The following is a 21738-nucleotide window of genomic DNA, read 5'->3' as shown; positions in this document are numbered from 1 at the left end:
TACGCCGATGACTGCACAATAATGACCACAGGCCCGGGCCCACAGATCGATGAGCTTTGCAACAGAATTAACGGCTGCCTCCCTGATCTATCCAGTTTTTTCGCCTCGCGAAACCTGGCATTATCACAGACCGACTCCTCCGCGAGCTTATTTACAACATGGACGTCCCAAATGTCGACCATTTTGAACATCCACGTCGATGGCACTACGCTACCGACTGTACTACACCCCAAAATCCTGGATGTGACGTTTGATCAGGATCTACATTTTGGTGAGCACGCAGCCGCAATTGTTCCGAGAATTCAAAGCCGTAACAAAATCCTCAAATCCCTCGCTGGCAGTACTTGGGGAAAAGATAAAGAAACGCTCATGACTACATACAAAGCAATTAGCCAGCCGATTACGTGCTACGCGTTACCCATATGGTCGCCAAGCCTAAAGATCACCCACTGGAAGAAACGACAGGCCTGCCAAAATACTGCTCTCAGAATCGCCACGGGCTGTCTTCTTATGTCCCCAGAACACCATCTGCATAATGAGGCGAGAATACTCCCCATCAGGGAGAGAAATGAGATGCTGACCAAACAGTTCCTGTTGAATACCCAGAAAACTGGGCATCCCAACAGACATCTGATTGATGAACCAGCACCGCCTAGGGGCTTAAGGAGTCATCTCCGTAAGCATTTTGAGGAAATACGGCACTTAACGAAAATTATCCAAAACTTGCGGAAGAGGAACGCATACTCCCCAGGGAAACGCGTGTCACTCTTGCTCAACTTCGTTCTGGATACTGTAACAGGTTAAACTCTTACCTATCCAGAATCAACCCTGACATACAAAATGTATGCCCCGCTTGCAATGTGTCCCCACATGACACCAACCATCTCTTCAATTGTAATGTGGAACCAACGCCTCTAATACCCCTTTCCTTATGGTCCACCCCTGTTTAAACGGCAAGTTTCCTTGGACTCTCGTTAGAGGATATTGATGACAATTTGTGATCGGTCGCGGCTATTAGGTGAGGCGAGCATTGCTACAACAACAACAACATGAGTATTATCATCGCTTCTTTGATAGAGTGTTTTTTATTATTAATATCGATACTTTCCCTTTTTAGTTTTATGTTTTATCCATGGTTCAACTATATAGTTGACTCATCTGTAAAGCAACAAATTATGTCTGTTCAAATTGTCAAAATCTGTTTATTAGTATTAGGCGAATGGAATGAAATGAAAATATAAAGCATAGCATTTTTTGTGTGTGGTAAGAATATGTTGTCAATGTGTTAGTTTCATTTTGAGTTTGCCATCTCCTTTTGACAATTCCATCGACCATGCAATGATAAAAATAAAATCAGCTGATGAGATGAGCCAAGCATATAATTGAGCCATGGTTCATGAGCGATTGTCAAAAGGAGATGGCAAACTCAAAATGAAACCAACACATTGGCAACATTTTACTTACACATACAAAAACTGCTAAGTTTTATGTTTCCCTTCCATACCATTCGCACCAACACCAATACACAGATTTTGACAATTTGAACAGATATATTTTGTTGCTTTACAGATGAGCCAACGATGTATAGTTGAACCATGTTATTGAGCCATGGTTTTATCACAAACTGTCTATCAATCTATTGTGAATGAGCTTTGATTTTTATTACCAGTCCGGTAGCTCAGTGCAGTATCTTTTTTTGAGTGCACTCCGTAAAATTTAGATTTTTTCAGTTCACTAGCCCCTTTTAAACTCTATATAATTTATTCACAGGCTATGTTGCTTAATAATTGAATTAATTTTATAAGTAATTTAGTGGAGGACGTAACTAATTTTTAGTGATGGAGCTAAGAAAGGTCGCTGCTCTATTGGCACTTGGCTGCTTAGTCTTAAGTGGCATGACATCGGTGCTGGCTCATGAGGACGATAGTGACTTCGCCGAATTCGATGATTTTGACACAGATGATTTTATTGAGTTGCCAGGTAGTACACCTTCACCACAAGCTGGTGATACAAAAGCATCCGCACAGCAGACGCATTTAAATGAGAAATTACAAAGCAACATACCAGTTGCTAGCAAAACGGATGACTTCAAAATCGATGATGAGGACGACGGTATCGTAGAAGATGATGATAATGAATTTGAACATTTTCAAGATGAAGAAGAATTTGAAGGATTTGATGCTGGAGAAAGTAAGGAATTGCCATTAGACCAAAAAACGGCCGAGCCAAAACTCACTGTGGCCAAAATTCCAATGCATTTCCGGTGAGTGTGTAGTGCTTTTGTAGATATACATACATCCAATTTTTTTTTTTTCTTGACAAAATCTATTTATATCTTATAGCACACACTGGGATTCTTATTGGATGGAAATGCTTATGCTTGCCGGTTTGCTGGCTTATTTTGCAAATTTCTTTGCGGGTAAAACAAAGAATGCACGACTGGCGCAACTCTGGTATAGTACGCACAAAGGGCTTCTGGATGATAACTTTGTGTTAGTTGGTTAGTTTATGCAATTTGCAACTATATCTAATTTAAAAAATTGCATATTTATTAGTCGGAACAGACTTCTTTATGACGATAGATAACTTAGTATACAAATGGATATGATCTAATGCACTGAAGTGCGCGTGTGAAGAGGTTCACCCTGCTGGACAATATAGCTAATAACCATGGATTGATGAACATTCATTCATGATCACAATCACAGATATGGAAAAGCGCATGTTCGTTCAATAAGTTTGTTGACAGTCTCTTGCTCATCGCATATTGTTGTTGTTGTAGCGATAAGGTTACTCCCTGAAGGCTTTGGGGAGTGCTATGTTGTTGTTATCAATGATGGTTCTTTGCCGGATACAGATCCGGTACGCTCCGGTAACACAGCACCATTAAGGTGCTAGCCTGACCATCTCCGGAACGATTTATATGGCCACATTAGACCTTCAGGCCATCCCCACTCTCCACCCCCATCGAACAAGCCTATAATTGTTGTTTCTGAATGATAATAAGCGTAACAGATCTGCAATTATGAGACCTTTCTCTGTCTATTACCAATCTTCGGGAGTGCTTTGCGGTTAAAACAACAACAATAAGCCAGTTGGAGTAACATAGCCCATAGCCCCAGCGGGTTAGGGGTCAGAATATTCCCGCGGTAGGTATGCCTGTCGTAATTTTTTTTAAATTTATTTATTATTACGGCTGTTTAGGCCTAAAACTTAAACTACTAAGTACAATTCATTATTATATCATTTATTTCTATTGAATATGCTGTTGGAATGCCATGTGATTCCGATCAGCATATTTACTGGCGTGACAAACGGACGAGTCTGGGAGCCAGTCATTTAAGGAAGGTAGGAAAGGACGCGTTTCCAATCCTCCAGGGCTCCCAGCTTAAGGCAACAAAATTTAGAACTTATATTTTTCAATTATATTTGTATTTTAAGCTGTCGGAATGTATTGGTCTCCGATCAACACAGCTAAACATGTCTTTGGATGTTGGAAATTGAAGTGTACCCAATCACCCCTCAACTTTGTTTAGTAAAGACGCTGTCGGAACCATGAAGATTCCGATCAGCACAGCTCAAAAATATATTGGGAGGTTGAAAAGGACGTGTTTCCAATCCCCCCTACTCCAACCTCTGTTTGACCTTATTTTGGTTACACATCATATAATTTTATTGTTATATTAATGCTGTCGGAATGCGAGTGATTCCGATCAGCAACAGTAAATATAGGCTGAAAATACCGAATTCCAGCGAAATTTGTTGTTGGAATTGTCTGGAGTTACAGGTGGCGACTGATTTTCTTTTCCTTAGGGCCGGGTGCATTGTATTTTGCTGCTACCAGTATTACCATTCCCTTTTCGCGCTCCAGTATCGGTATGTCATGTAAAAAAAAAAAAAAAAAAAAAAAAAAATTTATCTTATTGGAAGGGTTTTACAATGCTCCAATAAACTTTTTTTAAAAGTATTGAAGTTATTACTACTTTTTATGTGATTAGGAAGTTCATTGAAATATTTCAGGCCCTTATAAAATATATTTTGCTTGTCCACTTCTGTTTTGAAAAGAGGTAATCTAAAATTATTGTTTTCTCTGATTACGTATGAATGTGCATCATTTACATATCTAAGCTTTTCTAAGAGGCGACTAAAATACCAGATTCAAGGGGCTGTGTAGCGAAACCCTTCAGGTTGCTAGCGCAATATATAGCTTCTCCAAACCCAATTGTCAACCTCACCTATTCGCGGCGAATCCTGTTTCACTAACAGACGAGGCTCTGACGACCCCAAGCTCGTCATGCAACTTGGGGGTGGGGAGGGAGGGGATGGCCTGAAGGTTTAATGTGGCCACATAAATCGTTCCCGAGATGGTCGGGCTAGCACCTTAATGGTGCTGTGGTACCGGACCGTACCGGATCTGTAACCGGCAAAGGACCATTACATCGATAACACCATCCAAAGCCTTCGGGAAGCAACCTTATCGCTACAACAACAACAACAACAACAGTAACATAGCCTTCAATGTCATCAGAGCAGCATTAAGGTATGTTGCTCGCTTGGGCTACCTTTGGTTATCGGTTTTCCTTGGCTTTAGCAGTGCACAACATTAGTCTGTGCCCAAATTTTTCATGTTGGAAAGCTTAAGCTCGCCGTTGTAGCGAATTAAGACGTTGTAAAATCTTGTATCGTCAGAATGGCAATACATTTCCTGAATTTTATTTCGTAATGAAGCTGAAGCTCCTATTACGTCATTCAATGACAATGTTAATAAAGACCAAGGGCCAGGCCTATCCATGCTCGCAACCCGATCCCAAGCAAGGTGTGGCTAACCAGCTCGTGCATCGCTTCCTTTCCGATGCAAAACACGTTTCAAACACCTTAGGGTTGGAGAGATTTTGCATCTGAATATTTCTTTCCATTTCCAGTTGTAGGGTTGTTGTTGTAGCGATAAGGACACTCCCCGAAGATCTTGGGGAGTTTATCGATGTTGATGGTCCTTTGCCGGATGCAAATCCGGCACGTTGTGGTAACGAGCACAATAAAGGACACACTCCGAAGCCTTGGGGGTCTTAGGTGATGATAATGTTACAACAATATTAAAATCTGGGCTGGTTATCTCTCAATATGATAAACTTAATGTTTCAATTTACTAAACACGCTGGACCCGTTTCGTGTAGTGACGGGTCCGTTCATCCTTTCTATTTACTAAGTATTTATTTATCTACTTTTAACATGTACTTTCTACTCCAACAAGGTGACGATGGCAAACAAGAAAATGAGAACCCAGGTTTGATGAAAGAAAGCGAAAGTCTATATACATTATGGTGCTCCGGCCGTACATGTTGTGAAGGTATGCTTGTTGAACTCAAAATGATTAAACGACACGATTTGGTAGCTTTGGTTTCGGGACTGATACGACCACAACAAGATCAAGTGCATATAAAAGTGGAAATGACACCAGGCGTAATGGATTCCTTTGTATTTTGTGTTGGCTCAAGAAAAACTATAACAAAAGTTTTCAAAGAATATGCAGATTTGGTGAGTGAATTTTCTTTTTTGTTAGTAAAAAATTTATTATAATTCCTTTAATATACTCAACAATATTTGTATAAAAAAATTAAATTTACTACACCTCATACATTACATCTGCATATAAAGAACAAGTACTGCAGTCTAGTCAGTAAGCCAGAGGATCGATACAAAGTACCTGTCGGTTTTGGTGTGCTTTCGGAAATACCTGAAGCTACATCAGCTATTTTAGAGGCGCGCATAATAACTGCGCTCAATAAATATCAACGTTACATCGATTATATTCATATTTCCGATCAATTTAGTGGTCCCATACAACAAGAAGATGCTAACAATTTAAAACAACCAGAAACAAAATGTATGTTAATGGCCGGATTTAATATGCCAAAAAGTATAGATATGGAAGCAATTAAGCCATTGCTTGTGCTTATATTCTATTTGATGGAGCGTTTGAAAACGTATCGCATGTCGAAAGAGGTATGTAGATAAAAGTTAACAAGTTCTTGAAGAGAAAACTTAATAAAAACTATTTAATTTCATTGGCAGGGAAAAAATAAGGCTGAAAAGAATCGTTTGCGTGTGGAAGAAGAATTTCTGAAGAGTACTCATGCAGCTCGTGTAGAGGCTGCTGCTCAGCGCCGTGAAGACAAGCGCAAGCAAGAAAAAGAACGTGTGCTTGCTGATGACGATCCCGAGAAGCAGCGCCGCTGGGAGCTTAAAGAACAGAAACGCCAGGCCAAGAAAAAGGGGCCTAAAATGAAGCGTTTAGCAGTTAAATCTTTATAAAAAAACAATTTAGTAATATTTTAGCACATTAAGGTCGTTGGTCTCTTAAATTGACTATGCTGCAAAAATGTTGATTTGTTTTGCGGCTTAAATATGCACGAATACACGGTGGAAATGTGCCGCCATGTATATTTTTAAAATAGATACATCTTCTATTAAGCAATAAAGAAAAACAGGCACACACAAGCATGTGCAACAAGCCATAATTATGTATCACAACCAAACAATTGATGTTTCATTTAGTCAAATCGTCGATACGTATAAGAACTCAATGAGCCTAATTAGCATTTAACAGGGAAACAATTTTCATTGGAAACATAAGCAATATGGTTGCGTAGTGTTTTAATTTGTTTTTGCGCTGCATCAAAGCTATATGACAACGTATTAAGTTGACCTTGCATTTCCCGTATAACTGCTTCACGATCACTAACTGAAAGACATGCTGTAGCACGACATTGCGCCAATTCCTTTTCCAATCTATCGATTTGTTCCTGCATTTGCGCTCTTGTTTGTTCGGCACGTTCTTTCGTGCGCGCTATTATCTTAGCTGATTCGGAACGTAGGGTATCCAGATCATCTTGCGTGGTCTTTAATTGTTCGCAGAATAGATCACGTTGGCGTTCCGCTTCATCCAAACGAGTTTTACATTTATCTAGTTCTAACTGACACTTGGCTAATTGTGGACGGCAATCAGTATCATCTTTTGGCGCTTCCGTTTGCATTTTTAAGGCTTTCAATTCTTTGCACACCAATACTAACTTGCCTTGTAGATCCTCTTTCTCTTTACAAGCTTGTGCTAATTTTAATTGTTCATTTTCAAGCAATTTTGGAAAGTGTAGTAGCTCGTTAAGTTTTTCTTGGAATTTTGCGCGTATCTCTTTAACTTCAGTATTAATTTGTTTCTCAATTCGTTTATTATTCATATTCAATTTCTCGAGTGTAACACTTTGTTCTTCGACTTTTTGCTGTGCTACTAAATATTTATTACGATAATCTTCCAATTGTTGTGATTGTTCCCTCATAAGACATTTAAACTCAATTTGCTCTTCTTTCATATCAGCAATTCGCTGACGTAGTAAAATTAGTTCAGACTGTTCGATATTACGTCCTTCGCCTCCCATAACGCCGTTATTGTTGCAGCTGCCGCAAAAGCCTTTAAGTCTGATTTCAAAGAAAAAGAAGATACAAAATTGAATCAATAGAGTTTGGTTAAGAGGCTTGTTTGATGGGTTAACAAAAATTTTCTGGGACAGAGTAATTATATATCAGCAGTGGAATACTATATAAAAATAGTTTCGTGTAGCTAGCAAGCCAAATTGACAATTTTTATGTTTATGTTTAATTTATTAAGTCTATGATTAGAAATAATCTTACAGACTAGAATACAAAAGTAATTAAAAACTGAAAACAAATAATCAACCTAAAGCTACAACGAAAAGCGTAAGTAACATGACTAGCGTAAACAAAAAACAGAAAAAGATATTGCAAGTTAAAATTATGTACTCTTCCAGAGTTGACTTGAAGATATTACTCGACAAAGAAAAATCAACAAAAAACCTCCTTGAGAGTCTATTCAATTCAGAAAGCGCCCGAAAAATTGGGTCAAAACTACAATAATTAGCCCTGTAAGCACGTGTGCAAAATGGAAAAAATGTTCGAAGACTCCGATTAGGTACATTAAATGACACCTTCGCTAAGATAGCTGGTCAATCAAGAGAGCCAGCTATTAGATCATAGACGAACATTAGCAGATGTACTACCCTTCTGGATTCGAGAGGTTGCAGATTTATAAGCATGCAGCGCGAGTAATAGGATGGAATTGGGTCGTCAAAGTTGAGTGAAAATAAATAAAAACGAATAAATTTTCCTTGAACCTTTTCAATTCTGGCAGCATAGCTGCTATAGATAGGATTCCAAACAATTGAGGCGTATTCTAGTTTTGAACGAACGAGAGAGGTATATAGAGCCTTCCTTGTATAAGCATCCTTAAAGTCTTTTGCTTATCTACGAAGAAAGTAAAGGCTTCTGTAAGCCTTGGGAAGCATATGAGAGATATGATTGACAAAAGAGAAAGAGGTATCAAAAAAAACACCAAGTCAATAAATTCATTAACCGAAACCAGTCGAGCACCTGAGATATCATAGAAGGTGGAATGTAAGTTAAATGACACTGTGACATGTGAAAACATTTATTCACATTGATGAAGAGATTATTGGCTTTAGACCATTCGATAAGATTATTTAGGTCATTTTGTAGGAGCAGGGAATCCGACTGGCCATTAATTCTATGAAATAGCTTTAAATCATCTGCATATAGAAGGAAAAAGGACGAAAAAAAACAACCAATATCATTTATAAATAATACAAACAACAGAGGCCCGAGTACCCTCAGGAACTCCGGACGTTGCATAAAAAGGGTGGGACTTGTAGCCCTCGATTTCAACACATAGAGACCGGTTCGACAGATACGATTTTAACCAAGATAAGAATACAGAATGAAGTCCAATATACTCAAATTTCGATAATAATATTATGAATATTAGCAACAATAAGGGGTACTGTCATCTCTAAGCCGATGCTAAGAGTGACTTGTATGCACATCCATAAATCAATCATTATGTATCTAAATAAACGAATCAATCTTTACGTCTACACATATGTACGTACATGCAGCGGAAAACCAACGCACAAACACATGCAGATATTTTATCTGAGATGCTCCCAAAAGTATGCTATTGTAATTGTGGAAGTGTGAGTAGCTATACACGTGCATCTGTAGTTATAATTATATGGCAGTAACTTAAGTAAATTCTGGAAGCACCTAGAATATTGGAGTTATTTATTCAACAGTTTAGTGATTCGAACTTAGCAGAAGGTTGCAGATAAGAGGATTTGCAGTAAATTCGTTACAATTGGTGTCAGAAGAGGAATTGTTGAATAAATTCCGAAGATTGGGAATACAACTTGTACATGGCAAAGTTGAGTGAATTGAAGATCCAGCAGCTGAAGGAGTTGGAGAGCCGTGGATTGAATACAAGCGGCATTAAAATCGAACTTCAAGCACTACTACGAGAGGCAATGGAAGCAGAAGGAATTAATGTTGAAGAGTATGTCTTTCATCTTGATGTCGACGAGACAACAACAAAAATTGAAAAGAAAAACGAAACATCGCAGACAGTTACGAGCACAGACTTGAACACGATTTTTGCTGCAATATCTGCTCAAACATCAACAGTGTCATCCCAACTGGAATCGCAAAAGACAAATATAACATCTCAACTGGCCGAACAGAAGACATATATGGAATCACAGGAGACACTTGAACACGATTTTTGCTGCAATATCTGCTCAAACATCAACAGTGTCATCCCAACTGGAATCGCAAAAGACAAATATAACATCTCAACTGGCCGAACAGAAGACATATAAGGAATCACAGGAGACACGTATAACATCCAAGATGGAAACTCAACTGGAAGAACAGAAAACATATATGGCTTCTCAACTGGAATCGCAGGAGACACGCATAACATTGAAGATTGAGCACAAGAAACGCGTATTTCAGAAATGTCGACACAGAATACATCAAAGATGGAAGCACAACTGAAAGAACAAGAGACGCGCATAACAGTACAACTCGAAGCGCAAGAGGCGCGTATATCATCAAAACTCGAAGCGCGTATGGACGAGAAAATAACGCAGTTTGAGAAAAAATCAAGGCCGAAGTGCATGCTTTGAGAGGTCGTATACAGGAGTTGCAACTAAATCGCCCAGCGGTTTCAACGAGTAATCCATGGTAAAAACACCATCCTTTGATGGTTCTGTTCCTTTCCAGGTCTTTAAGCTACAATTTGAGAACACCGCAACAGTGAACAACTGGAATGCTGGAGATAAAGTCGCAGCTCTATTCGTAGCATTGAATTCGAGGATGATTACTTAAACTCATAGCCTTTTAATTTGTTCAAGACATTTTCGATAAAGGAGATTTATACTTACTTGTCTGAAGAAGCTCGTTTGGGGTAGCCTATCATGAAAGAGTGGTATTGGAAATGTTGATCAGAGCGCTATTCTGTAACTCGATTCGAATAGAAATGTGATGCGAAAGCTGTCCAATCACATAGAATTTTTTTAGAATAGAGTTACATAATAAGCCCCCAGTACCACTATGATGCCACTGAATAGATGCCTTAAACACCCGGAGTTTTGTACTTCTTAAAGGAATCCACCGCCCATTTGACTGCCTCCTCCGAAAATATTTTAAGGGCTACAAGCCAGCCTAATCGTGCTTTTATTAAATCGTTCCGGAGATAGTCGGTCTAGTATCCAAACCGGAGCCTACCATTTCTATATCGGGCATCAGACATCCATAACTCTCCCCAAAACATTTGCGGAGTGTCCTTATAGCTTATGCAACCCCAACAGTAGAGTCGGCTATTGTGCTGTAGTAGCTTCCTAATAACAATGCCACTATTTCCAACCTATTGCCCTGATATGGAAACAGTGCGAAAAAATCTGAACACTTACCGCTTTTCCATTTCCTTCAGTTGGCAGTCCTTCTTCGAGAATTCAGCTAGCAAATGTAAATAATTTTCTCTTAACTTTGCCATTTCATCTGCTTTTGCTGAGCGTTTACTTAAACAATATTGTATGGGATCCGGTTCTTCGGAAGGACATTCTGGTTTCTCCTCCTCGCATACATTATTGCTTTGTTGTTGCTTTTGGCGTTCACGTCGATAAATTTCCTGTTTCAATTGACCCACAGATGATTGCATGCAAGTAATTTTTTGTTTGAGACGTTCCAAAGAATCATTTGGTGTTTGCATTGAGTCGGATGAGCAAGGTGGAGCGCTGGCGCGTTTGCGTTTTTTGGTGGATTTTGCAAATTGTGGACATGGATCCTGACATGGTGGCAGCGAAGGTGGACAAGGTGGTGGGCAAGGCGATTCACAAGGATGTGCACTTTTACGTTTTTTCTGTCCCAATAATGCACCGGCTATTTCTTGTATGAGTTTCTTATCCTCTGGACAACAGATTTTCATTTTACCCAATGCCTTACATAAACAGCGTAAAGCTTTCTCCTCTTTCGAATCTTTGGATTCCTTCGACTCAGCAAAGCAACCTTTTTCCGTTTCACTGCTATCGCCACCCCTCCAGTTGGAAATTTGGGGTTGGGTAGTACAACCCGTATATGGTGACATATTATCCTCATCAATTGTTGTTGCAATTGGTATTTCATGATAACGTCGCTTCGAACCAAAATTCTGCAATTCCATGGCTTTATTCATTAGACAACGTAATTTTATTATCTCTTGTTCCATACAAACTCGTAGCCGTTTGATATCTTGCAATTCACAACGGGTTTTACACGGCTTGGCACATAGCGCCATAATTTGTGCTTTGATATCCTCAACCATTTGATTTTGACATTCGATTTCCTTGATCAAACTTAAGTATTCCATGTAACGACGTTTTTGCTCAGGATCGTCCGATGATTCACCAAGCAGAGAGAACACATCCTCGGTTTGCTCTTCCTCCTCTTCACCCACTCGTGTTGTATCGCTTTGTGCATACGTGCCATCTTCGTAAATATATTCATATTCTCCCTCATCTAAATTTTCTGATGGACCATTTTTATCTGGGTCTTGTTCACTGGTCATGATTTGTTACTTAAAATTTAAATAATACTTAGAAATTACTTAGAATTTAGAATGAATTATGCTAATTGTATTATATGGATTTTCTTTGTGTTATTTTTTTATAAATTTTTTTTCTAATGACTACCAATGAAGTTTCTTACTGTGCACACTTTGGAATTTTTTTTCGAAAATGACCGCATTTGGTATAAATTTATTTGGCAAGTGAGCGGCAGAGTTAAGTCTAAAATCTGAGATAAATTTAAAAGCCGAACTTCAGTAATATTTGTTCCTTAAATCCAGGCATGCTTAACCAACGAAACGATATCATTTCGTTACGATAATCAACGTTAATAAACGAAACGAAGTCATTTCGTTTCGTTTATTAACGTTAAGTCGTCAAATTAACGAAATGATTTCGTTTCGTTTTCTGCCATATTAAAACGAAATCAAATCGTTTATGTTGATTATTAATTTCAAACTATGCTGGCAAAGCTGATTGATGGCGGAGTCATTAAAGGTGGAAGCATTATCCAAGCTGATTGCAACTTTTCTCATGAATTTTGACAGTACGAACATTTCTCAGAGTATTTTTGACATTACCACCAACGAATTACACAAACAAATTACATAGAGTTTGTGTGTGTATGTGCGCTCGTTGTTGCCACCTTACGGCTTCACCATGGCTATAGCATTGCCAGCACAATTCAAACATAAAGTATCACGTTTTCGTTAACGTTTTTAACATTAACGAAAGCTTTTCGTTTCGGTTAAAAACGAGATACAATTTATCTTGATAATTTCTTTATCGATAATATTTCGAAGTGTTTCAACGGAAACGGTGGAAATTTTTTGATAAACGATTAGCTTAACGTTAAGGTGCATCCCTGCTTAAATCCATCACCTAAAATGCTTGAGAAATATCCAGCGCCAATGGGTGTGCAATACTCACTTATAGCTAATGGATAATGCGCTCATTCAAATGTTGCAGACTTTTAGGCGCTTCTTATAATGACCGTGTTTTTGTTTACTTGCATATACATCTGCGTTTGCGACTAAAAAGAAAACGCTCGTCGGCAATTACATTTAGTAATAGTGTAAGGAGAAAGAGTGGAGACACGTACACGTACAAAATCGAAAGGAGAGAATTGCGCAAAAATTTCATAAGTGCAGATAAAGTTATACACTTAGTAGCCCATATAAAGTTTAGGTGAATATGAATATATGCGTAAAAAAGACGAAGCAAATATATGTATGGTAACAATTGTAGTAAAATGCTAAGGAAGCGCTAAGCGACACTACACTACGCGGTAAAATATTGTATTGTTTAGAGAAATTCCGCTTATTTGAAACCTTCTGCTAACGTTCGAATCGCTAAACTGTTTAATAAATCATTACACTATTTAGTATTGCAAACTGGTCTTTATTTAGATTAATTCAAGAGTAGTACTTCACAATTATACTTCAAAACCAATAGCGTGTTTAAATCAAACTGATTACTGATTCCTCAGCTTGCGCTGCTTTTATACTCTCAGTTTTCTCATTCATCCATTTCTCCTAAGATCTAGTCATTTCGCGAAACTGTATTCCAGAACAATTGTATCCCTTGCTTGGTTATTAGCTATATACATGTATATTTGTAGTTTATGTTTATCTTATAGCCGCATACACCCGGCGTGAGTACTACTTCAGCTGATGATTACATGTGTTTGTGAGTATCTCTTCGTTGCCTTGTATGTATGTGTGTAAATTATGAATGATTTATTTACGTACATACGAGTGGCTGTTTAGCATCAACTTAGTGATGCTAGTATCTGCTTAGTGATGCTAATATTCGTCACAATATTATTTGTCTGTTTCCTTTGGAGCAATTCACACCAAGCGGCAGCAGCACTACGTGACGAGTCGTTTTGTGTGCACTATGAAACTTAAATATTTAGGTGAGGTATAAACACTTTGTTTTCTTACTTTCACTTAAAAAAATATAGCCAAGGCCGCGAAAATTTCGAAGAGATATGGATTCACACGAACACTTATTTTATCAATCTTCCAACTCTGGCTAGTCGAAGGGAAATGCTTGGTGTTATATTTTTGACAAAACTTTTAAATGGATCAATTTCGAGCCCATTCCTTCTGAATGAAGTGAACTTTTGCGTTCCCTCTCGGACATCGGGACATTTCAAACCTCTTCTGCTGAAACAATGTAGAACGAATTTCGAACAAAATGAACCTTCTCGGCGTTTATGCCAAGATTATAACTCTCACTCAAACACATTTGATAGCTCAGACTCCCTTTTTTTCTATAAAAAATATTGTTGTCACCTCTCTTAATAATTAATGTATAATACGTTTTCCAAGACTCGGCAAAAAAAAAAAAAAAAAACAAAGAAAAGACTGGAAAGAACGTAGTATGATTTGTACCAGAGTCTGTCCTGTTGGATCAGGTCAACTTCACTAAGCTACCTGGCTACCCCGAATTCCCGCTTTCGCTACGCTAAAACTTCAAGTGCGCAGAAAAGTATGCAACATTTAGTTTAGGTCACAAGCATTAACATCCTTACTCCTATACACACATAAGACTCACATAAGACTTTTGCACGGTTTTTCAGTGCGAGTTTAAACCCCAGTTTAACCCTGCCACTTCGGCCGCTTCAGCAAAGTGGTAAGATTAAACTCTAGTCAACTTAAACTGGATTTTAAACTCGTACTAAAAAACTGGGCATTAGGCGGGTTTTGATTATGACCATGTGGTACTAATGTTGCTTACTTTTCTGCGCACTTGATATTGTTCCAGGAGTTTTAGCAATGGGGATGAGTTCACCTTACAAGTTCTGAATAGTGATTCGGACCATGTTGTTGTTGTTGTTGTTGTTGTTGTAGCGATTAGGTTACTCCCCGAAGGCTTTGGGGAGTGTTATCGATGTGATGGTCCTTTGTCGGGTACAGATCCGATACGCTCCGGTAACACAGCACCATTAAGGTGCTGGCCCGACCATCTCGGGAACGATTTATATGGCCACATTGAACCTTCAGGCCATCCCTCCCTCCCCACCCCCAAGTTCCATGAGGAGCTTGGGGTCGCCAGAGCCTCATCTGTTAGTGAAACGGGATTCGCCGCTCGAAGGTGAGGTTGACAATTGGGTTGGAGAAGCTATATATTGCGCTACACAACCCCTTGAATCCCCGATTCGGACCATCGTCTTGGGTACTCTACGAATCCACTCACCTTCTAGCAGCATGCACGAAAAGTTTCCTGTCGAAAAACTTTTCACGAAATAGACAGCTGATGATTTCTACAACGCCAATTTCTACCTGAAAATGACGAATGTAATATACGATGGAATTCCATTCTATATCCAACTATACGGAGGTGAGAACAACTGAAACCGCAGGAAAATTCCCGACAAAGACATTTTGGGAATCAGCGCTAACAGCGAAAATCGGATCAGTCTAGAGATTCAACAAGTGCTTCTTGGAACTAATCATTCTTTCGATAAACAAAGATCGCACTCTAAGTTTATCTAATGTAGCCCGAACATCACTGTGTAGATAGGCGGGAATACTCCAAATAAAAACAAGAAATTAAATGCTGAACAGTTTCTGTTAAATACTCAGAAACCTTGTCAACATAACAGACACCAATTGAAGAGTTCCCACATCTTAAGGGCATAGGGAGTTATCTCCGCAAGCACTATGAAGAAATCCGGCACATAGGAACTCAGCAGTTTGATCCTGATGAGCATAAACATGCCTTCAGTCTCATCCACGACGAGTCGGCAAAGTCCTATGCCGATAAATACATGGCGGAAGAGGTAGATGTAGAGGTAGGTGAAGTGGTAAAGGTTGCGGGTTGAGAGGAAAAAGGAGATGTAAAGTGATCAGAAAGACAGTATATGACGAGAGACGGAGAGGCAGAGAGGGAGATGTTTAGGCGAAAGATTGAAGGGGTAAAAAAAAAGTTTTAGTACCGGATCATAGCGGATTAAATTGCGGCAAAAGACTGCCTTCAGTTGTGTCATTCCCGTAAACCTTTGGGAGAGTGTTTGTAGTTAAGAAAAAAAAATAAAAATACAATCAAAAATAGGGAGTAGAAGAGGAAATGAAATAAAGAAAAATATTTAATTGTGCAGATAAGAAAATAGGGGCAGAACAATATCTTTTTAACTGAAGGTGAGTTAAAACAACTACTCACAATACGTAGTTGTCATTCGGTCTCTCTCTATCAACCGAAGGCTTATTTGCTTTCGAGATTTGTAATTATACATATATTAACAACCAACCCTATCTATCACGATGATCTAGCCATTTGAGCAACCATTAGACATATCCATATCTTCAGGGAGTATTTTTGCTGATACCACACTAAGATAGCTCTTTCTTCGCACAATCTACCCCTTGTACTGGCTCATAGCTGTATATAGATAACATTGAATCTAGTGTAACATGGGATCGCCTAGAGCTTACGATTTCTTTTCGAATGCAAGCGACAGTTTTGTGATTCGGGCAAGCGAGAGCTCGGCTTATCGCTACAAAGCTCGCGAGCTTCTTCCAGCCAATATAGACGTTGCATTGGCAGTATTAAATATAAAGCTTACGATTTCTTCTCAAAATTCTCGCTTGTGTTCGGGAAGCTCGCGAGCCTAACAAGCAGTTCAAGATTCGAGCATATTGCGAAAGGCCAGCACTCGCGGCAAATTTCTTCTCGAACAACTTTGAGAAATCATGCGCTTTAGTAGCTTTTTTTTTGTTTTGATAGGTCATCTAAACGCGGAATACACTTCCCAGCTTGGGGATCTCAAGCTGTCGTTGTTTTCAGCTTATTCAGCTTAATATTGTTGAGTGTCCGCGATGGCGATTACAGTCCTTACACTTGTAAGCAGTTTGTGACTTTCATCAGCCACAATAATAATGGATTTTAAATTAATATCAAATTTGATAAATAACTTCAATCATCTCAAAGAAGCATCCAAACGGGCTGTAAGGACATTGCGCAAAACAATTTCCTTCTGCGCCTTTCACATCTTAGGTCAAACAAGGGAATACGACTTTGAGCTCTAATGCCTTTTATCTTTAAAGATATCTTAAATTGAAGTAGCAGCAACAACAACAGTTGATAGGAGCTTGTGTGAGCTTGTGAGCAATCCTTGAGGAACTCGTTTACTTTACATAAAAATGTATTTCGAATGCCGTGTATTATTTTGTATTGAAATATATGTATTTTCTAAAATTAGTTTTTTAAATTAAAATTTCAAAGGACTAAAAGACGCAAGCGACACAAGAAATTATGCTTAGTATGTTAATTAAATTTTTGTATATGAATTAAATTTTTATTTGTTTTGAAGTACTATTTCAGCGACTATTTTACAACGCCAGTAAATATGCAAATTATTTGCCATGCATTTTACGTGATTACGTTTAACACATTAAGCGCCTTTTTTTTGCAAATGCGTAATGTAATGTTAAAATTAAATTTTTTGAAGGATATTAACCCTCGTCGTGTTTTGTTTATATAATTTTTAAATATTTTGTGTATATGATGTAAATGGTTTTTCTTCATTTCGCCAAATAAAAATAATTGGCTCCTCTGGAGTAAAAATACTTGAACGCAAAAGATAAGCAGCAATCGATTTATATTCTACACATGCTTCAAGTTTTGTTTTGCGTTTTGAAATTATTTTTTGGTTTTTGAATGAAAAGAGTTTCGAAAAATTTTCTGTTGGTAAATAGAGTCTGAATTTTAAAATAAAACTTGAAATTTTTGCACACACACAAAACGTAAACGTTAATAAAAAAAAAACAACCACACATCTTATGCACTTCTTTATAGAAAGCACGCAACACTTTCAGAAAGGACGCAAATGGATAGAAAAAGTCAAAATTTGGAGTTTACACAAAAGATAAGTATGAAATCCGAAGAATGTCTAGAGCGGCGTTCCCATCCATATTTTACACATTTAACACGCCCAACATGCGCTTCAGGCGGTGATATGGCTGTAGCCAGCGCATCCGATGGTTTACATTGTAATTCCAAAAATTCGAGTTATCAAAATTTAAGCTACAAAAGCGATGATGCACCGTCTGAAGAGCAATTTGAAGATGCCGTACAAACTGAGCAGGATGCACAAGCATTAAAAGCAACAACAAGCGATATGAGTAGTAATACATTGGATATGCGTCCATCATATCATGCGACTACAAAACGAAAATCGAAACATTGTGAAGTTGGTGCAAAGATTAAAGCAGAACTCTCCAAATATAAGAAAGAGCTTAATGAATATAATAATACCACAAAAGATTTGGAGGAGCAATATATGAAAATTAATTTTGAATTAAATGAAATGCAACAAAAACATGATCGTTTTGTTGCCAGCCGTAAGTGTAGCAAAGAAACGGATGCCTATACGGATAGCAGCAGTAGCAGTACCGGTTCAGAATACGCGCTCAAACGCAAATATACGCAAATATTTCATAGGGGTAGTAGTTATATGACAATGCTACCGCCTGTTTGTACTACGTCCAATGAAAATATTTCATACAAAACGACGCCCAAAGAAGATGTGAACGTAAGTCGGCGTAAACGTAAACTATCATCAGCATCTGAATATTCAACGCTACGTCAACCCAGTGTACAGCTAACGACGAAACGTCATAGCAAACGTAAATCAGCGAATAAAGAAAATGAAGCACCACATCATGCACAACTTGATGAGAATAGTTTTAGCAAACGCAGTCATAGCGCTGGTCTCAAAGATATTTATAAAGTTTTGAAAAATGTGTTGGATACAAATCAGAAGACGCATAGCACTTTCGGCGGTAAAACTGTCGATCTCAAAGACTTGCATACGACTATTGCGAACTTACAAAACGAACAAACGCAATTTCGTAATATAATACAACAACAACAAAACTGTTTACAAGACTATCACACGCGTTGCATTAAGGCGCAACATATAATGCAAACGCAACAAATTGAAATCGAAAAACTCAATTCGAATAATCATCAACTTGAAAATGAAATAAGCACCGGTTTCGATCAGTTGCGTCAAAAAATCGATACGAAATTACGCGATGTATCACATTTACCACAAATAGTACGCGAAGAGCAATCAAAATACGAGAAACTACATAAAGAGAACAATATGTTAACGGAACGCGTACGCACCTTACAAAATGAAGCAAATCAATTGAAAATGAAAATGGACGAGTTGAGTAGACGCAAAGTGATGACGATTACTCGTTTGAAAGCAGCAGAACGTGATTTGAAAATATTCAAAAATTATAATACCGCTCTGAAACATGAAAAACGCAAATTAGCTGAAGATATGCAAAAATTAAAGGAACAATTGGATAACGTACAGAATGTGAGTAAACGTACGCTAGCGCGTCAACGTGAACAAACCGAAAAGCAGCGACGCGACTTGCAAAAGCGTGTCTTCGAACTTGAATTAAAGTTGAATCGTAGTCAAAATTCGACGACAAGTTTAATTCAAGAGCGCGACAGCTTAATTGCAGAGTTGCAGACACAACTGAATACGTTGGTGCATAATTTCGAAGTATCACAGAAGCATATACGCGTACTCCGGCGTCATATCTATTCGATGTCAGGTGGTAATGTGCGTTGTCCGAATTTGTTGAATGAGGCGTTGTGAAATGCAGGCAGTTGATGATGTAACGTTTAAGTGAAATAGCAAGAGTGTGCGAGAGAGAGAGATGCTTTTGTATGTTATATTCTTCAAGTATTTGTTTTGCGTCCACCGTTGCCGAAGGAAGCGTCCATTCATATTACATCTCTGCAGCAATTTTTACAATGCGCCTTCTTATGTATACTCAGCAAGTTTCGTAAAGCTTTTAGTTGTGTACGCTTTAAACGCTTTTGGTTCACATAGTGTTAATTTGCTGTACGTGTTAAATATAGCGCTACTTTTTTTCACTATGTAATCCAATCTGTTGTTGGCGCTCATCTTTGCTTGGTATGAAATATATATATGTATATACATATACAACAAAGCTAATACTTATAACTAGTGGCTTCGTTTGATAGTATAGGTGTACTGTATAAATTTATAGTAAGTTCTACAAAATGGCAAAAATGGTTTTTTGTATAAAAATAATTTAATAAATGTTTGAAAATTTTCTAAATTTTGTATATATAAAGTGTAGAGTTCTTTGCAACTGAGATGATAGGGCTGCCAATTAATTGTTCATTTACGGATACATTTCTTGTTAACATTTTGGAAGTGGCTAGGTATTCGTCAGGATTGTTTTCGTGCAGAATGAAGTAAAATGAAGAAAAACAGCAAACAAAAATTAGTCTAGAGTTTTGTACCGAATTTTGTGGATGAGTAGGAACAGCCTAAAGTTTTACCCGTTCTTGACATTTGATTCGAAGACAATTGTTATTATCATATTGTGACGAATTTAGAAAAATTCCGCTTATTTGAAACCTGCTGCTAACGTTCGAATCGCTAAACTGTTGAATAAATCACTTCAATATTCAATATTGCAAACTGGTCTTTATTTAGATTACTTTGGGAGTAGTACTTCACAATTATACTTCAAAACCAATAGCGTGTTTAAATCAAACCTGATTACATATTACTCAGCTTGCGCTGCTTTTATACTCTCGGTTTCTTCGTTCACCCATTTCTCCTAAGGTCTAGTAATTTCGCGAAATTCATGCTTGGTTACCTGCCATATACATGTATATTTGTAGTTTGCAGCCATATGCGTGTGTATGTGTGAGTAACTACTTCGGCTGATGACTACATATTCGTATGTGTGAGATGAGATATCTCTTCGTCGCCTTCTACATAAGATTGGCTGCTTTATTGTTGTTATGCATTTATTTACCAGCAGCTTAGTGATGCTAATATTCGTCACAATGTGTTTGTAAGTCTAATGGTGTGTTAAATTTTTGTTAAGATTTTTTAAGACCTAATGAGCTTAACACCGGTAAATAATAATTGTTATTCAATTATTATATTGGTTTTATTGGGAAAGTAATCTTCTGCAGTGAATAGGAGTGGTACAATAACAATAACAAACAAGTGAGGAAGGCTAAGTTCGGGTGTAACCGAACATTACATACTCAGCTGAGAGATTCGGGAATTGACAAGAGAAAATCATCATGTAGGAAAATGAACCTAGGGTAACCCTGGAATGTGTTTGTATGGAAGGTATTAAAGAGTATTTTAAAAGGGAGTGGGCCATAGTTCTATAGGTGGACGCCATTTAGGGATATCGCCATAAAGGTGGATCAGAGGTGACTCTATAACGTGTTTGTATGATATCAGTCTCAAATGAAAGGTATTAAAGAGTATTTTAAAAGGGAGTGGGCCTTAGTTCTATAAGTGGACGCCTTTTCGAGATATCGCCATAAAGTTGGGCCAGGGGTGACTCTGTAATGTGTTCGTATGATATGGGTATAAAATTAAGGTATTAATGACGGTTTTAAAAGGGAGTGGCCCTTAGTTGTATATGTGAAGGCGTTTTCGATATATCGACCAAAATGTGGACCAGGGTGACCAAGAACATCATCTGTCGGGTACCGCTAATTTATTTATATATGTAATACCACGAACATTATTCCAGCCATAATTCCAAGGGCTTTTGATTTCGCCCTGCACACCTTTTTCTTTTTTTTTCTACTTAATATGGTAGGTGTAACACTCATTTTACAAAGTTTTTTCTAAAGTTATATTTTGCGTCAAGAAACCAATCCAATCACCATGTTTCATCCCTTTTTTTCGTATTTGGTATAGAATTATTAAATTTTTTTTTAATTTTTCGATATC

The 21738-nt window shown here is 38.0% G+C and overlaps 3 protein-coding genes across 3 annotated transcripts; 2 read left to right on the top strand and 1 right to left on the bottom strand.

Annotated features, from left to right (window-relative positions):
* Positions 1–1682: 1682 nt before the first annotated feature.
* Positions 1683–6539, top strand: LOC137240864 (PAT complex subunit CCDC47). Its single transcript, XM_067767775.1, has 5 exons — positions 1683–2263; positions 2343–2500; positions 5252–5535; positions 5656–6003; positions 6073–6539. The coding sequence occupies exons 1-5, from the start codon at positions 1839–1841 to the stop codon at positions 6310–6312; spliced, it is 1455 nt and encodes a 484-aa protein (XP_067623876.1). The 5' UTR covers positions 1683–1838; the 3' UTR covers positions 6313–6539.
* LOC137240863 (lamin-B1) lies at positions 5555–12050 on the bottom strand. The gene is made up of 2 exons (XM_067767774.1): positions 10836–12050; positions 5555–7473 (listed from the first exon to the last, which is right to left on the bottom strand). Exons 1-2 carry the CDS (start codon positions 11966–11968, stop codon positions 6594–6596), a joined length of 2013 nt encoding a protein of 670 aa, XP_067623875.1. The 5' UTR covers positions 11969–12050; the 3' UTR covers positions 5555–6593.
* Positions 12051–17585: 5535 nt separating this feature from the next.
* On the top strand, positions 17586–19999 carry LOC137242733 (myosin heavy chain, clone 203). Its single transcript, XM_067769988.1, has 2 exons — positions 17586–17663; positions 17772–19999. The coding sequence occupies exon 2, from the start codon at positions 17803–17805 to the stop codon at positions 19591–19593; it is 1791 nt and encodes a 596-aa protein (XP_067626089.1). The 5' UTR covers positions 17586–17663; positions 17772–17802; the 3' UTR covers positions 19594–19999.
* The last annotated feature ends 1739 nt before the right edge of the window (positions 20000–21738 follow it).

The sequence above is a fragment of the Eurosta solidaginis genome, chromosome 2 (genome assembly GCF_040869045.1).
Source record: "Eurosta solidaginis isolate ZX-2024a chromosome 2, ASM4086904v1, whole genome shotgun sequence".
In the NCBI taxonomy this organism is placed as follows: Eukaryota; Metazoa; Arthropoda; class Insecta; order Diptera; family Tephritidae; genus Eurosta; species Eurosta solidaginis.
This window is presented reverse-complemented; position numbering and strand designations above follow the sequence as displayed.

Coding starts and splice junctions, on each gene's coding strand:
- LOC137242733 (XM_067769988.1), top strand. CDS start 17,803: ATGGATAGAAAAAGTCAAAATTTGGAGTTTACACAAAAGATAAGTATG.
- LOC137240864 (XM_067767775.1), top strand. CDS start 1,839: ATGGAGCTAAGAAAGGTCGCTGCTCTATTGGCACTTGGCTGCTTAGTC. Junction 2,501..5,251: donor TGATAACTTTGTGTTAGTTG/GTTAGTTTATGC, acceptor TACTCCAACAAG/GTGACGATGGCAAACAAGAA. Junction 6,004..6,072: donor CGTATCGCATGTCGAAAGAG/GTATGTAGATAA, acceptor TTTCATTGGCAG/GGAAAAAATAAGGCTGAAAA.
- LOC137240863 (XM_067767774.1), bottom strand. CDS start 11,968: ATGACCAGTGAACAAGACCCAGATAAAAATGGTCCATCAGAAAATTTA. Junction 7,474..10,835: donor CTGAAGGAAATGGAAAAGCG/GTAAGTGTTCAG, acceptor CTTTGAAATCAG/ACTTAAAGGCTTTTGCGGCA.